At 44.7% G+C, this 16,896-nt stretch overlaps 1 protein-coding gene across 13 annotated transcripts in view; it reads right to left on the bottom strand.

Moving 5' to 3' along the window:
- Positions 1-2,478: 2,478 nt before the first annotated feature.
- Positions 2,479-16,896, bottom strand: part of ryr1b (ryanodine receptor 1b (skeletal)) — a 59,433-nt gene continuing 45,015 nt past the window's right edge. For 4 of the 13 annotated variants that reach the window (XM_023807134.2, XM_023807129.2, XM_023807130.2 and 1 more), the window contains 24 exons: positions 16,294-16,311; positions 14,052-14,132; positions 13,491-13,579; positions 13,280-13,408; positions 13,093-13,197; positions 11,233-11,262; positions 10,168-10,197; positions 9,177-9,258; positions 7,786-9,074; positions 7,465-7,535; positions 7,198-7,378; positions 6,947-7,033; positions 6,393-6,632; positions 6,155-6,285; positions 5,939-5,981; positions 5,732-5,865; positions 5,111-5,171; positions 4,861-5,007; positions 4,490-4,624; positions 4,147-4,303; positions 3,913-3,977; positions 3,617-3,717; positions 2,999-3,050; positions 2,479-2,637 (listed from right to left, as the gene is read on the bottom strand). In XM_023807134.2, coding sequence (XP_023662902.1) covers positions 2,542-2,637; positions 2,999-3,050; positions 3,617-3,717; positions 3,913-3,977; positions 4,147-4,303; positions 4,490-4,624; positions 4,861-5,007; positions 5,111-5,171; positions 5,732-5,865; positions 5,939-5,981; positions 6,155-6,285; positions 6,393-6,632; positions 6,947-7,033; positions 7,198-7,378; positions 7,465-7,535; positions 7,786-9,074; positions 9,177-9,258; positions 10,168-10,197; positions 11,233-11,262; positions 13,093-13,197; positions 13,280-13,408; positions 13,491-13,579; positions 14,052-14,132; positions 16,294-16,311 — 3,554 coding nt within the window. In that variant the 3' untranslated portion in view covers positions 2,479-2,541. The remainder of the gene's footprint in view (positions 2,638-2,998; positions 3,051-3,616; positions 3,718-3,912; positions 3,978-4,146; positions 4,304-4,489; positions 4,625-4,860; positions 5,008-5,110; positions 5,172-5,731; positions 5,866-5,938; positions 5,982-6,154; positions 6,286-6,392; positions 6,633-6,946; positions 7,034-7,197; positions 7,379-7,464; positions 7,536-7,785; positions 9,075-9,176; positions 9,259-10,167; positions 10,198-11,232; positions 11,263-13,092; positions 13,198-13,279; positions 13,409-13,490; positions 13,580-14,051; positions 14,133-16,293; positions 16,312-16,896) is intronic. The other 9 variants (XM_023807136.2, XM_023807139.2, XM_023807137.2 and 6 more) reach the window with 4 other exon arrangements.

Here is a 16,896-nt window from a genome sequence, read left to right as displayed (position 1 = left end):
GTGAGGTTTTGAGGATACAGATCATTCATCAGCCTGATGGAGTCATTTAAGTAGAATCAGCTTCATGTGGGGGGGGGGGGGGGGGGGGGGGCAGCTGGCCATGTTGTACGTCTTTCAGTCCCACCCCCAGTGTAAAGTGGCCACTCATAGGTGTGTTTGAATTGAGTCATTAATCAGCCTAAAAACCAGCGAGAAAACACGTCCTCAGCAAACAGATCATCCCTGCAGCACGCTTGCACAGCATTCGCGGTCGGGAGTCTGGACTAAACCATCTTTCAATATCGGGTGTGTTCTGGGTCAGCTGACCCAGCACAGAATCAGGAGAGATGTCCAAACATCTGAGTAACACTGTCCAGAGAGGCAGGATCCATGAAATGCAATGAAAATGTCAAACATACTGAATTGCAAAAAAGATCTTCACGTAGATTTCAGAGTAGCTATGGCTGAACTGCATGGGGGATTAAAACGTTTACAAGACACTTTGTGTCACTTAAACCAGATGAGGACAATCTCCACAGGTGTCTGGTCCTACTTGTATGCTGTAACCGAACCTTCACAGCACCAGGCATGTTGCAGTGGGTTTAGCAAAAATAAATACATATGTAAATACTGTAAAGGTAAATAAATGAAAAGCTGAAATGAGATGAATTCATTCCAAATTGACATTAAAATGAGCTTAATATTGCACAGTGAACTAAACTAAATACTTGGCTGCTACAAACAAACATTAACTTGGAGGCTATTGAGAGTGAATCTTAATGAATGTTCATTCACCTCCCCCCCCACACGCATACTCATGTGATGCACAGTCTGTCTGGCAAAATGGTTCTGGCACCAGGGTTACTCAGCACAATGGATCCAGACTGTCGAATTTGCCCTAAGTAGGTTTCTAATACTAACTCTGGGATTAATGAGAGTACATAGAGTTGGGTTATCACAGTTAATCCACACAGACAATTGGCAGCACCAAACAAGAAACAGGCAAAGCAAAGATTTGAAAATAGTGAAATCTGTTTAATCTGTATTGAAACACAGGCTTCAGTTGGACAGCACACAGATCTCAGAAAGCGATGGCAGAACGCAGTGATTGTCATGGTGGTTTGGTGAGAGTCCCATGTAAGCCTTCATGAACATTCAACAGCTAATTGCACTTTCATTATGAACAGAAACGACCCACCGTGAGACCAGTTGTGTGTGTGTGTGTGTGTGCGTGTGTGTGTGTGTGTGTGTGTGTGTAATGCTGACTAAAAGCTATCTGAGATCCAAAGTTCAGCCATGGCTTCATCTTGCATTTACCGAGAAAACATCTTTCACAGATTATCTAAAAAGAGCTAAGTAAAAGTCTATACTCTGAAATCACAAATGGCATTTATATCCTTTTACTGCAAACCAGGCATACATCTGAGTTTTGCCATTAATTTCTCCAAAAAAAAAAAAAGATGAACAAATTCACCAGAAACACCTTTTCTTTTTCAAAGCTCCACCAAGGGAAAAATAGTGTGTTTTTGGTATTAAAATATTGGTGACCAGGCTTTTCTAGCCTTTTCTGGTCAATCGACAACAATGCAGTGACTACACTGTTAAAAAATAAATAAATAAATAAATAAAAATAGGAAGTGCCGATCAACGTGGGGAAAGGCAGTCGTTCATTTCAAGAGCAGGAGTGTAAACGAGATTCTCTGCTCCTTATTTCTGTTCCCTCAGCGCAGTGGCCTCCCGTATTAAGTAATGGCCTTTAAGACTGAGTGTTTGGACGTTTAGGACACTTACAAACATCCAGCGTCGCTCCGGTTCTCTATCTGTCATTCTCACTGAAGTGATGTGGGCTTATTCAAATAAATAACAGAACACTGCATGGGAACAGGCTGGCTGGACGTGGAGGCCCACTGCACATGCTCACCTGCAGCATGTCAAGGAAACACCACCTCCGTCCAGCCCCTCGCCCCACGCAAGTCAAGCAGCAAAGCACCGGGGGATTAACAGACAGACGAACCATGTGACTCATAACACACGTGCAGCTATGCCACTAAACCAAGGGGCTTTGCATATTTATACTGCTAATATAAGAAAAACTACAAACATCTCAGTTACTTGTGATAATGACGGAGCTCATTGTATAGTGGGCGTCTCCACCTGCCGTGAATTCCACGTCAGGCACGTCCCTGTCGTCGTTCACTCCCGTTTGGTCTCGTGTGCGAGAAACTCTACCTCTCTGGTGGTTTCAACGCCGTGTCTCGCGTCCTCCTAGCGTATCAGGAAGGTCATTGTGTGTATTTACACAGCTGTACATGATCACTCTCCCTCCATCTCTGTCTCGTGGGCATGTCTGGTTCACTCAGTCCTCCGTTTCCGAGTCGCTGGGGTCGGCGTTCAGTGCGTCTCAGGCTGCGTTTGCGTGCGCGTCTCCATGGCAGTTGCTAAGGCCAGATTTCAGTCTGCTCCATTGGCTGGAGTTCTGATCCCACCCCCCTCCCCCCACAGCCCCCCTCCCCCCTATAAGTGCCCCTCCCTCTAGCACGCACACACAGACATGTGACACAGTTATCCCAGCTGATCCTCATATTGCTTCCGGAAACAGTCACCAGCCGGGAAGAAATCCCAACAGCGCTCTTGGTACATCTTCCATACGTAAGACTCCTGCCATGATAGAAACAGAGACATGTTATTACTGTCATGCCTGTTGGTATTATTCACCTGCACTTCAAACACATGCTATTAGTGCCATTTTTAAAATAGAAAATATGAGAGAGAGAGAGAGAGAGAGAGAGAGAGAGAATTGGAAGCAGGATGCAAATGGATAAATAAATAAATAAAAAAGTTAATAAAACCTTTAGCGCATGGAAACCTTGACCAACATGGATAATGAAGAACTCAACAGAACATCAGGCCAAGAAAAACATACACTGCCAGCCTGACAGCATGGCCATCTTTACCAATTCACTGGGAACTATGGGGCCAGACAGAAGTGCGTTACTGACCGGCGTGGAGCAGTACTGACCTGTCCAGTGTGCTCTGTTTCGTCTTTGTTGATTAAATACATGAGGAAGAACCTGCAGAGAAAAAAAGAACAATGAAAACACAGCGTAGAAAATAATATGACAACACAATGACATTACAATTATAATTTCATTGGAAACGTCATGTGAAGGTGTGAGGTAGAGCGGGGGGAGGTCAGGTGACTAGAGTTAGCCCACTGGATAAGTCCTACCACCCAGGTAACCTCGACCAGTCTCAACAACCTTTTCCCCATTACATTAGGACTGGGTTTCTCGGTAAAATGAAGTCTGTTTTCTATACTTTACTTTGCTCATTATTAAACACATACCTGCCCCATGTCATACATGAAAAGAAAAAACCCCACCCTGAATAAACAAAGACTCCCTGCCCAGTGGCCCGTGTCAGGTGGTTCTGCCTACATTCCAGATCAGTCATTCCAGCAGTGACCCATGATTGGCCAAGTTCTGGTCTCTTATTGGTGCAGGGAAGGAAGGTGTTCAACACACAAAAGTACTGACACACCAAAAGGGGACAAAAGTCTGAAAGCAGGACTGAGTCATGCAGATATACTCGCTAGTGACTGCCCCAATCAGCCTTCTGATTGGATGCTCATACTCACATGTAATTGGCCAAGTTGTGCTCTTCAAGGGTGTGCGTCTCAAAGCCATGTGGTGTCGTGTCAAAGTAGTCACTCCCAATTCCACAGATGAAGCACTTAGTCTGAGTTAGCAAGTGCAGGTAAACAAACAGGAAGGAACAAATTAATGGGTAGATCTCAAGCTCATGTGGAAGGTAACAAACTGTGTGACAGGTTAAATATGTGCTTTAGCATGAGACTGACAAATGAGATTGAGAAGCAAAGATAGGATGAAGATGCTGAAAGTCAAGTCAAGATGCCATGTGGGGAGAACCTACCTCCATATCCTCTCTGACCTGTTCCTGCTGATCTCTCAGCTCGCCAAAGGCATCAATGATGAGACCTGTGATGCCACAACAGTCAACTATTCACAGCTGCTCCAAGGACAGCAATTCAGATTCATAGCTGCAGCTTCTAGATCTTCACTGCGTCTTAAACACCACAGTTTCCCATACCCTGATTAAGTAATCCAAAAACTTGTTCTAGTAGACATTTCTGAAAATTCCCCATACCCTGGATGATGGCCAGAAGGATGACGATGACGAAGAAGAAGAAGGTGATGTCAAAGACCACACGGTAGAGCTCATACTCATCTCCCGCGGGGTCCTCGATCTCATCTCCTATGCCTCCACCAGCGCGCACCCCAACATACATGTGGAACAGGTAGCACTAAATGACAGGAAGCAAAAGGATGTGTTATGATCCAAAAAGCAGCATAATAGACTGAGATAAAGAAGATGTACAGAGGGACATAAAGCCTTCTAATTATTAATACTGCTGTCTAATTTATTTGTATAGTTCTGCAGATTCACTTCAGCTCATTGTCCATGGAGAGATCAATCCACTTCTGCTTACTGTCATCATGTCATCACACTTCATGTCTGGCTCGTCCTCGTCCTCACTCATATTGTAGAATTTGCGGAAGAAGTTGAAGGCCACCACAGTGTAGAGGTAGACTACGACCGCTAGCAGGCCCACTGTCATCACCAACTGGCAAAGAGACGGAAGGCCAGTTATGGGTGGATCGCAGGCTCAAGACAACTACTCTGCAAGGATTGTTTTGAATTCAGGATCAGCGGACTACAGGGTGTCTGACTTAATGAAAGGGAACTTCTTAATTCAAATTTTGAAACAATGGATCTATGCATGAGATCTGGGTTGTATTTAGAGACGTGTTGGAATGTTATGAATAGTGTATGGGCTGTCATATACAGGTTTCGCTATACCTGTTTGCCATTGTGGGTGACAGAGGACAGGATGGTACGCAGGGTCTTGACCCCCATGGCAATGTCCAGCAGGTGACAAGCAAAGAAGAAGTTGTTGTAATGTCCTAGCAAAGACATCACAAGGTACCACACCAGGTACAAGAAGGTCTGAAAGAAGGACGAGAAGAGAGATACACAGATTCAATACAACATGAACATGTTTGACATACAGTATGACTATGGATATGTAAGGTGGACCAGGTTCGCTCACGTTGTCTGTGAACACTACTCCCAACTTCCAGATCTGGTACTTCACGTCAATGGATGTGATCCTAAGAAAATAGAAACTGGGTTTTTAGCAAACTTCAAGTTTTTTTCTTCATAATTTCTCAATAGAGCCCCAAAGTACTGTACATGTGGCAGTTTACATCAGAGTTATTTACTGATGCAGGCTGATCTCCTTTCTGTTCCCCTCTGAGTGACCTTTGCTACACTAAAAGAGGCCCACAGGCAAAAACGAAGGCCAGCAATAAAACATGGGATGTTTCTCAATACCAAGAACGCGAAGATCGTACTTTTGGTATTAGCCATAATGGTCTTGCTAACGAGCCCCCCGAGAACAAACTTGGAACACAAAGAATCATGGGATTGTTTTCGTTGGCAAGGATGCAACCAATGCATCCTCGATATTGGGTTCAGGGCAAGCTCGATATTCGGGGATTTTTACCAACCTCTGTACTTCTGTTCTTAGTATTGGAACAGGTCTTTGACAATGGAAGATGAGGTAAAAAGAGTACGCGAGAACGTAAGTACGGTCAAGAATGCGTATTGAGAAACACCCACGGACAGGCCAAAGCTTGTTTGCTTCAGTGCACACACAGGGAGCCATTACCATGTAAACAAAGAGGTGTCAGGTGCGGGCTTCTTCTCCCTCTGCTGGGTGCTCACATCCAAAGAGGCCAGGTCCATGCCAAGCAGCTCTGCTATCCTCTCCCGGCCATAGATGTCACCATACTTCTCCAGGACCTGGACACACGGTAACATCAGTATAGCGACAGGCCCCTCACGCAAACAGGCTATGCTGAAAATGGTTTCTCACCTTTCTCTTGACAAACTTGTCCCAGTAGTTATTTGGGAAGCTCCTGTACATAAAATACACATTTCACTGAAGTCTTATGTCTTTCAGCACAATGATAAAAACCCTTTAAATGTCACTATATGTGACAGCACCCAATGAATCACATCCCCATTGTCTGTAACACTCAGAGTTGACTTTTATACTTTGGTGTTGCACAGCTATAGTGTGTTCACTTACGGTGTGTTGAGGACCAGTCGATCCCATTGTCCCTTGATGTCATCATCCTCAGGTTGCTCGGTGACATAAACACCGTCAAACTCCAGCTTTCGTGCCAGCTCCTTCTCTCTCTTGAAGATGACCAAGGGGACCTGATGGACGACCACAGATCAACAGCACATCAATGCTGGCATTGACATGTCAACTTCCAACACATGACCTGTGACACCACAAAAAAACATGTAGCAAATGAACCTGCCTTAAGGCAGTTGTAGCCAATGATGCAAAGGAAGGAGATGATGCTATGGATGACGGCAAGTAAAGTCATGGCTGGTTCCATGTAGCCAGTACTCTCTTCTAGGATGTAGTACACCAGTCCATCTTCCTCATCCTCATCCCCTCCATCATCCTCCATTCCAGAACCCTCAGGCTCAGCCCCAGAACCTTCAAACATCCCTGAGCCCTCATACTCTTCCATACCTGGGGGGCTGTCCGACACCTGGGCAAGAATGGAACATAATTAAACTCATTGCAGAGGTACCAGAAGGATTACTACCAGTGGTGGAATTTTAGGTCCACAAAATAAAAATCCAGACCAAGATTTTGTTTCAACCAGCCAGTTTAAAAAGTCATTGTCACAGTACTCAGCTGGTTGGTTGAAACAAAATCTTTCACTTTCTGGACCTGAAATTTTCACTACTGATTATTATACCCCAGAGAGTTATCATATTGTCAATTTTCAAAAATCAAACATATTTCTAAAAACTCTTCAAAGAAATAGAATCAGCACAGACAGCCTCAGACCGTGAGTACCTTGTAGAAGAGCAGGATGAAGTTCAGAGCAAAAGCAATGAAAAGAGCCAGGAAACGTAGGTTATAAAAGTTACGGGACAGGTAGTTCTGCAGAAGAACAAGAAAAAGAAACATGTAACAGCTTTGTAGGAACCTGCTGAATTGTATTACTCTTAGTTTGACCAGAATTTAATGGTGCACTGTGGATAATCTTAGATTCTACTGCTAATCCTAATCCCCCAAGATACCAGGGATACTACTTTTTTCCTAACCATGAATTTATTCCTCTGGATGTCCAGTTCATTCCAGAGCTCAAAGCCTTGCTCTCCCGCTGATCTCTTGTCCTTCTTGGCTTTGACCTTCACTGTCTCTTCCTTTATCTCTTCTGGTGATTCACCCATTGCTTCAGGCTCAGCTTCTGCCTCCTTTTCTGCCTTTTCTCCATTTTCGGCACTGAAAAGAAATAAATATAGACATGAACCGATGTAGAGAAACATAATTAAAGAGGAAAGGAGGAAGTGAGATGCAGAGGTTCTCACTCAGCCTTCTCGGGTTCTGCAGATGGTTCCTCTATGACCTCAGGCTCAGCTTCATCTTCCTCAGAACCCAACTGCAACAGTGTGGAACAGGTGGAGCACAGTCAACGAGGAGCGTTGCAAAAAAGTACAAGGCACACAGTGGGTCAGTTTTCAATAAAGATCTGATAGCTGGGACAAGAATGAAGTTGCGCCATGAAACAATGCCTTGATAACATTGAGACATGAAGCATTACTAATGCTGCCATCATGGACACAATGGCAGGGTCCTCCCCCACAAAATTGTTAACAGATTCACACAGTTTAATGGAATGGCAACCTCACCACTTTCCTCTTGGTTATGGGTGAGCCTTCTGGGGTAGGTGGCTCAGCTGGAGTGGTATCACCTATGTCGCCCAGCCCTCCAGGTATGTCTATACCAGGTATCCGGCCACCTTCCTGTTCCTTGGAGTCTGGCTCTTCCTCTTCTCCACCACCACCTTCCATCAGGTCAGCTGCTCCGCCCGCTTCCTGCACCACCCCTGCTGCTGGATCTGCTGGTAGGTCTCCATGAACCTCATCCTGTGTGGGATCTGGCATGCTAGCCAGGATCTCAGTCACAGTAATTTTCTTAGCCCCTTCCACTAGACTACCACCAAACAGTGTGTGCCAAATGAGCAAGAAGAAGCCTCTGCAGATGCTGTAGATGAAGTGCAGGATTCCCATAAGGATGGTCCAGAAGAAGGTAGCAAGCCCAACCACTATGTCCTTCACGGTCATTTTCCTCACTCTGCGATACTGTCGCCGCAGGTTGCGGAAGGTGAACTTTCCAAAGAAATTGAACACGCCATTGATGAAATCCGCGAAGGCTGAGGTTGACTCTGAAGCTGCTTCTCCATTTTCTCCCTCTTCACTGCCACCCTCCGCACTACCCTCATCCTCATCTTCATCCTCCTTCTCCCCTTCCTCTGGCTCAGAAATCTGTGCAGCAATATTCATTTCAAAAATAGTGTCCTCACAGAAGTTGACAAAAAGTTCCATTTTTTCAGATTCGCCGCCCTCATTCACTACATCGAAGATGAACTGTCGCTTAGACTCTCTGACCTGGGGCATCTCCCACTGATTGCGGTTGACTTCGCTGATCTCAAAGTAGATACGCTCTATTCTCTTGCTGGCACCCATTATCTCAATACGGCCTAGGAAGGGGCGGAAGTAATTGAGAACACTCTCTGCCTGCTCAAGGAAGTTCTGCAGCCGCGTATCATGTGGAACATGTTCTGACAAGTTTGTGAGCAGCACTGCAATGTTGAACCCAATATCTTTAGCGGGCTCCTGGAAGCGGTCTGCAAACTCTTCAAAGTTGATCATCTCATTTTCATCGGCTTCCGAGCAGGACAGCAGAAACTGGATCTCTGAGGGCGAGTACTGCTTCTGGCTATCCATAGCCTTCTGGAAGTCCTTCTTGGAGATCAGGCCACGGGGGTCCGTCACATAGTCACGGAATGCATCTGAGGCCACAATGTCCTTGAGCTTGAGGAACATGTCAAAGAACTTGAGAATCATCTCCACATTACTGGAGGACTCCACCAGCATGTCTACCATCTGGCGGGCGATGGTTCCGTTCACAACGTTACCTGGGAGCCAGAGGTGGGGAGAAATGATTAGAGATTTTAAGAAAGAGAAGCTGCATGAATACCACAAAGATATGTCTTGTTGAGTAACAAGAAACCACTTACCCTCCAAAAGAGACAGAAGCATAACGACCATGTCTTTCTGGAGGTCCAGCAGTTCTTTAAGCAGACCAATCTGACGCGAGTCCTGTCATATGTAAGGATCACAAATATAAAAGATGCCCAAATATTTTGTGAGCAACATTAAAGGACAATAACATTATCTTTGAGGAAGAAAAAGCATTTATACAGAACGTACTCAAACCCCAGCCCCCAAATCACACAGACAATATCACTTCTGGAATGTTGCATGGGAACTATATAACGGTTTCAGTATTACATTACTTTGGAAAACAGAATTTTATTAGTTTTTCAATATTCTAAGTTCTATAAAGTAAAACGACATTACAGACGCTCCTCTACTTACGAACGAGTTACGTTCTGAACGGCCGTTCGTAACTTGAAATGTTCGTAAGTCATTATTCAACATAATTTTAAGGGTATACGCAAGTACCAAGAACTAGGATGCTGGGAGTATGCACGTTATGCTGATGCGCAGTGGGAATCGCGGCCAGAAGTTGTACTAGTCGGAATTGGCGCACAGGAAAAAAAAATTGATGTTGCGGACAGGAAACGGGAGCCAACAAATGAACACAATTTGGACTTACAGTCCTCTTCATTTGTATGTCTGAAAGTTCGTAAGTTGAAAGTTAGTAAGTAGAGGAGCGTCTGTATATGTTCATGTTACAACATAGAAACAGAAACGGATCAACACTGACTGGTGCTGAATGTTACTAACTGAAGCTTTTTTTTTTTTCAAACACTGCTGAGCAAATAGCAATATTTTGGTTTCATATGATCATTAGTAATTGAGAAAAAGTTGCTATATCGAGTGTCACTCAATAAGACGTTAACTGTGCGTATCGTTTAGGAACAAATTTATTAAAGTACCAGGAATGAGCCACCTGTTTTTGGGTCCTGACAGAGCTCTGTGTCTAGGCACCATAGTAGTGAGGAGGATGGGCGAATCATTTTCCTTAACTTCAAGTCACCTTACCTCTGAATGTTTTCGACTCCAGAAAAGATCCTGGGATTGCATGTCAGCAACACAAACGCACGTTCAGTGTTAAATGAAGGGATTACAAAGGCAGGGGAGGCACATGTGGGAAGGAGCAGAGAGGCACTGAGAGCAGAGGCTGCTCTCTCCTCCCACCTAGTGGCTCCTATGGGCATTGCCCTTTCAGTGAGACCTTCAAACGCACAATAGATAAACGCTGGCTTACACTCACAAAGGGGGTTACTACACGTGAGCCTTGCACCAATAGCACAGTGGTTGCTCTGGGCAATGAGCGACCACAGCCAGAGCCATTAGACAGTGGGCACGTGACAGAACTGCAGAAGCAGGACCATGACACAAAGAAGCTGCCGATCAAAGCAAGGTTTAGCCCCACCCACTGCCTCTACTGTCAGAACACATAGTGGTATGGACCAATTGGTAACCATGGTGATTTCCAGCCAATCAAAAACAGTCAAATCCATTTTAAAAACAACATTTTAGAGTACATATTGTCTGACAGCTTCTGTTTAAAGGGGCTTTAGGGTGGATAAGCAAATCATAAAAGACGTCCAGTCAAAATGGTGCTGCAAAGATGAAGCAACAATGGTGATAGCAGTTTCTTCACACAAAGGATCCATCTTTTGTATATAGCCTTTCTTAGTGCCCAATACCCAACGTATCTATAATGGACATCACCTTTTTCATCCAATTGATTTACATCATGTTTTTAAAAAGCTTTGTGTTTAGCCAGTTATACAATTTAGCAAGTATCTGCTTTGCTGCTGCATTTTCAGTTACTTTTCTCTATTTTTCTTCTCACTCCGCATTGTCAATAGAATTCAGAATTGTTCTAGATTTAATTAAAGAAGGGAATGAAAAGCATTGTGGGAAAAACTGAATAAAACTGCAGAAAGTCTGAATGAAATGTCACAAGGAAAATATGGGAAAGAAAACTCGGAGGAGTTGAGTGAGGAGGTAATGGAGACAGACCAAGCAGAGGGGGGGAGATAAAGTGAGCGGGGGGGCGTGTGCGATAGGGCAGCTGGAAGAGACACAGAATCTTACTGCATTTCGGAGTCCAGGGTCAGGGTGCATCTGGCAGGGTCACATATCAAAATAAAAATGTTATCTAACAACATTTTTAATTCATTTTTGTATTTTGCATATCTCTCCACAACCCAAAAAATTTCCCCCGTCGCTTCTGAAGCTGCTGTGCATCTCTCTGGGTCCTGTTTACTTTCCACGCGTCTGCCAAGCATACACAATGATCATTAATCGCAGCAGACTGATGAGAAAGCCAGCTGGACTAAGACCAGAAAAAGGAAACAAACAAAACAAAACACTAGAGTCAGCTCTGCCCCACTGTTCTCAGATACGTGTCCTTTCAATGCGTAACTAAATGTACAGGAGGATAGTGAATGACTCAGGGGAGTGACTGGGGGTGCGGTGAGTAGGACCAGGGCCTGGAGATCACATCGCCTGTCACTGAGCTTGTGTCTGTCTGCACAGCAGCTCCATAACGCCCATTCAAATCAAATCACTATGTCACATCAGTTGACACTTGATAAGGAGAAACTTGGGAGCAAGGTCCCCCCCACAACAGCAGCGACGAAGTGCAAATAAAACAATAGCACGAACAGGAAGCATACAAAAATGCTAAGATTGGCTAGTGGACGTCTATGCAAGCCTGAACTTTTATGAAAATAAACCAATCTCTGGTGACATCGAAAGACTTGAGGAGTAATTCTATTGGGTGGTCAGGTCGGACAGCAGTGCTCGTCTCTCATGGCAACGTGACTTTCGCTGCTGAGTGAGAATTCCCCATGGTTCTAATGAAAGTCAGGCCAAATTCTGCCTCAAACACGAGAGATTTCCTCAGGGAGACACAAAAATGCATTTAAACATCGAGAACACGCTGGGACCAGTCAAACACACATTGAGAGCCACACATAGCCTAACACAGCAGGTAATATGCTACATGTGTGCAAAGGAAAGCACATAACCTTAAATACATGTGAAGTAAAGGCACACTGATTCTGGATCAGTTACTGTACCAGGGAAAGTCCAGCAAACATTCAGTATGGAAATAGATATTAGGATTGAATTACGTTTTCTATTCCTGTACCCAGTTTACTGACCAGCAGACGGAGATGAGATATGGAGGAAGGGACACAGCAGGAAGTAAATACAGACTCTGTGTGACACACAACAGCTGTAGGAAATTTTACACTTCTTTTAAACTAGGGGTGTCAAACTCCAGTCCTGGGGGGCCGGAGCCCTGTGTAGCTTAGTTCTTTCCCTTTTCCACCACAAATGATTCAGCTCAAGAGCTGTGTGGTAATTAGCACAAGAAGGTGCAAGAAGTTGAATCAGGTGTGTTAAACGAGGGGAAACCCAAAATGTGTAGGGCTCCAGCCCCCCAGGACTGGAGTTTGACACCCCTGCTTTAAACACTCGTTCAATTCAAGAGAAATTCAAATTAACTTTTGTGTTATAATAATTTTTAAATTAAATTTAAAAATTACTAAGTATAGTTGTGTGCACAAGTGTGTGTGTGTGTGTGTCTGTGTGGCTCAGGTATACGTTACATTGTAGGAACCAAATGTCCCCACAATACGATAAAAACCTGTTATTCTGACATAATGGGGATCGTTTTTTCAGTCCTCACAAGGGGAAATCCAATCTTATAAAAATCTGTGACTGCAATCAAAAAACTAAAAATGCCAAGAGTCTTGTATTTTATTTGGTTACTTGTGGTTAAGGTTAGGACTGGGTAGCAGTTAAGGTTCGTCATTGTTGAAATTAGGGATTTTCCCATAGAAATGAATGGAGCATCCCCACAAAGATATCAACAGAAGTGTCTGTGTGTCTGTCTGTCTGTGTGTCCATCCAGAGAATGTGTGGAGAAAAGGCAGAAGCCCCTACCTGGGCCAGTTTCATCATCATATGGGCAAAGACGTGCAGGAATCCCACTACAGCATCCCACAGCCTGCTGTGTGCCAGGGACTGCTGGTTTCCAGTGCAGGGGCCCTACAACAGGGACAGTGTCAGTAAAGAGACAGGCAGGGGGGCAGTGGCTCAGGAACCCAGCGTGAAAAGCTTCATCGCCCACCTGGATGTACTCTGTCAAGCTGTTGAACACCTGTTTTGCCACCGTCATCGCTTTGGAGAAGTTCCTCTTGCCTGGCTCATCGATGACATCCTTCCCAGAGTAATACCAGTAGAAGTCGCTGATGGACTCCTGTAGGTAGGGAGATGGTACAACGTGACGGAGAAGAGGCACAGAGTGAGGCAACCAAGCTGTGCTGTGTCTGTTAGCTCACCTGAAGCCTGAGAAGATAGTCCACAGTGCAGATGATGATGTTGATGGTGGTTGTGCTGCCTGTCTGGGTCCGCAGGTAGTTCTGAAAATCTGCAGGTGATACAGGCACTACAGTCAGACCCTGACACTTCATGGTAGAGGTACAGTTGGACCCTGACTCACTGTGGTAGTTCTATAGTTGGACCCTGACTCACCAGGGAACAGGTACTGTTGGACCCTGCCTCACTGTGGTAGTGCTACAGTCGGACACTGACTCGCCATGGTAGAGGTACAGTCTGACTTTGCCTTGCTGTGGTGGTGCTACAGTCGGACACTGACTCGCCATGGTAGAGGTACAGTCTGACTTTGCCTTGCTGTGGTGGTGCTATGGTCAGACACTGACTTGCCATTGAAGAGGTACAGTCAGACCCTCCTTTGCTGTGGTGCTACAGTCGGACACTGAATCACCGTGGTAGAGGCATATTCGGACCCTGACTCATCATGGTAGAATTGTAGTTGTTCCCTGTCTTGCTGGTCATCCTAATGGTAACACCTAACTGACTAACATCACCCCTTGACTCACCATTATTATGACCTTCACAGAGCAGTTGCAGGAAGCGGAAGAGATCGCAGGTAAATTCATTGTCAGCCATGACCTTCTCATCTGAGCGGAGAGAGACAATCAAGAACATGTTAGGGGGTGGGGGGAAGCATATGTGAACAGGAATATGAAAAGGATTTGGCCCATAGTGAGGAGCACTGCAGAACAGTGCATGCTTGTGAGTGTCTTTGTGTGCAACAGTCAACTGTAAGTGAGCGCATTGCTGTTTCGAACATTGCGGTAAGGATTGCTAGCCATGTGCCTTCATGCATGTGCATCCAGTTGTGTTTTGAGGACCGGAGTAGCTGCTCACTGGACACACGAGCATGCGGGTACATGATCAGATCACTCTAAGCCCGTTTTGTCAGTTAGCACATTAGTAGGGACTGCAAAGAGCTTTAGGGGAACACAGCATTTCTGACTGTCTGCGCACATCAAAGCAAACTGCTGAACACAAGCCGGAAGACCCAGTGCAGGAGTTAATCTTCGGCTTTGGCTGGAGGTCCTCAAAGCAGCTGAAATGGAGGCTGACAGAACATGCGTAATGGCACACATCTGACAGAAAAGTACACACCACATCAATATGTGTATATTCATATATACACACCCAAAATATACACATATACTAACAAACCCATTACCGTGACCAGGATAAGCGCTTGGAAGGAGGACAGATAGATAAATGGACGGACACACACACACACGCACACACACAATCACATACAGCTGTGCTGGGTGGATCTACTGCACTCCAACTCCACATTTGTCAAGTGGGAGAAAACCGAGGACATCCCTTGACCAGCAGGGGGTGCTGTGGGATGGTGCATATGACGTGTCTGGGAGGAGCTTTCTAGTCTGGGCACAAGCTGCTGTGTGATCCTTGCAGGCCTGCTAAGCAGTGTTACCATGTTGATTTACACTGTGAGCAGCTGGACAGCACCCAGTACACAGAGTGATGTGATGCAGGTAGCTGACACTCATCTGGTCATTCAGACACGCCGATGGGAATGTTAGGCTCATATTTCTCTCAGTTATGACTGATCCTTTCAATATGTTACCATGCAGTGGAAAATCAGGAGATTTAATTTTTCAAGTTGTGTGGGGACAGCTTTACATGACTTGCTTCCAATACTGCAGAATAAATTAACACAATATAAAAATCAGGAAGGGGGGGCTTTAACTATAACACCAATATTAAATTAACTATAAATGTTCTCTATTTAATGAGATGCACAGCTGATGCAATTAATTTAAGCCTGTTTCACACATATCAAAAAGGCATTCAGTGGTACAATCAGTAAAATGACTCACACACCTTGATGTCTGAAATTACCAAAGCAATCTCTGAGATAGATAAGGTATTTAAAGATAGCAGAACCAGTAACAGCAACCAAAATCAATTAGATACAACACTTTTTAATCGACTGGCTATGAGGCTTCTGTAATTATGACTGATTATATTAAAAAGTTAAATGTAAGAAATGATTACAAATATACCATAATGCAAAAACATACAAATCGGCTTTAGTTAGTTATCCCTGGAGATTTTATGATCTGTTAAAGATGAAGAAAATTCTTTTTTCGGATGGGATTTGAACGGGGAGGTGGAAGTTGCACTCAGGATGTCCTCAAGTGCCAGGTACAAGCAGATATCTGGGTTTTTCATATATAAAAAAAAAAAAAAAAATTTTATTAAAACCTCATTGAGAGGGAAACCGTTTCAGTAATGCCCAGTTTTCAGAAGGGAGGCTTTTAAGTGATACCAAGACTGCAATTCATTTCTGCATGTACAGAGAGAGTCACTGACCACTGATGAGGGAAAAAGGACAATCAATGTCGGTTGACTGTCATTTTTTCCCTTCCAGTCAGCAACTAGGATCTGAGCGCTGGAGTGACAGTAGATCTGTAACAAAGCACTCAAGCAGCAAAAATGGGGAAAGGGCGACCTTTCTGGCACTAACGAAATTGCTTCACAATTCGTGATTAAAAAGTAAATGCATATTAACAGGAGAACCAGTAAAGAAGTTCCACAATGACTCAATCACAATTTCCTGTCATCGAGAGACAAGCTTCCTCCCCAAATTTTGCTCCTTGAATGCGAAATGAAATGCAGACTTTCACAGCACAAGAAATTACAATAAACGATTAATAAGAGAGACGGATATGTAGACAGAGACAGAGGGATGTGGGGGGGGGCAGAGACAGAATGGAGGCCAGTATTTACCGCGTTCTAGCTTTACGTCTGAGAACCGGGACAGGAGGTGGAAGCGTGAGGGTGTGGGGGCCAAATTCATATCGAGGGACAGAAAGACGGAGAGAGAGAGAGGGAAAGAGAGAGAGAGAGAGAGAGAGAGAGAGAGAGAGAGAGCGGGGCAATGAGTCCCGGAGCAGTGGCAGCACAGGCCTTGACAAGCTGCACCTAAACGTCCGCTGCCGCTGGTGGCCACTCGCCGAGCGCAACGCTACCGTTCTATCACCAGACCACTGCCATGTTTGACGACGTTTCCTTTATAAAAAAACGTCAGGATTAAAGGCACCAGGGACTCCGCGGCAAGCTTCTCGGTGGACGTGAAATTTACGAATTCATACAAAAATTCTGCAGAAAGAGACAAGAAATGCAAAGGCTGAGAGGATTCCATCAGTCGGAAAATCAAATGACCTTTGACCCCTTTCCCAAAGTCGGTGGTGAGTTCTGCAATTACAATGACAGCATTCAGCATCCAATACAATACAATCTACAGACACAGCTTCTTCAGCTAATTGAAAGGAATATCATGTCGATGGCTGTGAGTGTAAACCCCCCCCCCCACCCCAATACCCCCCTCTC

The sequence above is a fragment of the Paramormyrops kingsleyae genome, chromosome 17, assembly GCF_048594095.1.
Source record: "Paramormyrops kingsleyae isolate MSU_618 chromosome 17, PKINGS_0.4, whole genome shotgun sequence".
Taxonomy (NCBI): domain Eukaryota; kingdom Metazoa; phylum Chordata; class Actinopteri; order Osteoglossiformes; family Mormyridae; genus Paramormyrops; species Paramormyrops kingsleyae.
Note: the sequence above shows the minus strand (reverse complement) of the source record. Positions and strands in the feature narration are given on the sequence as shown.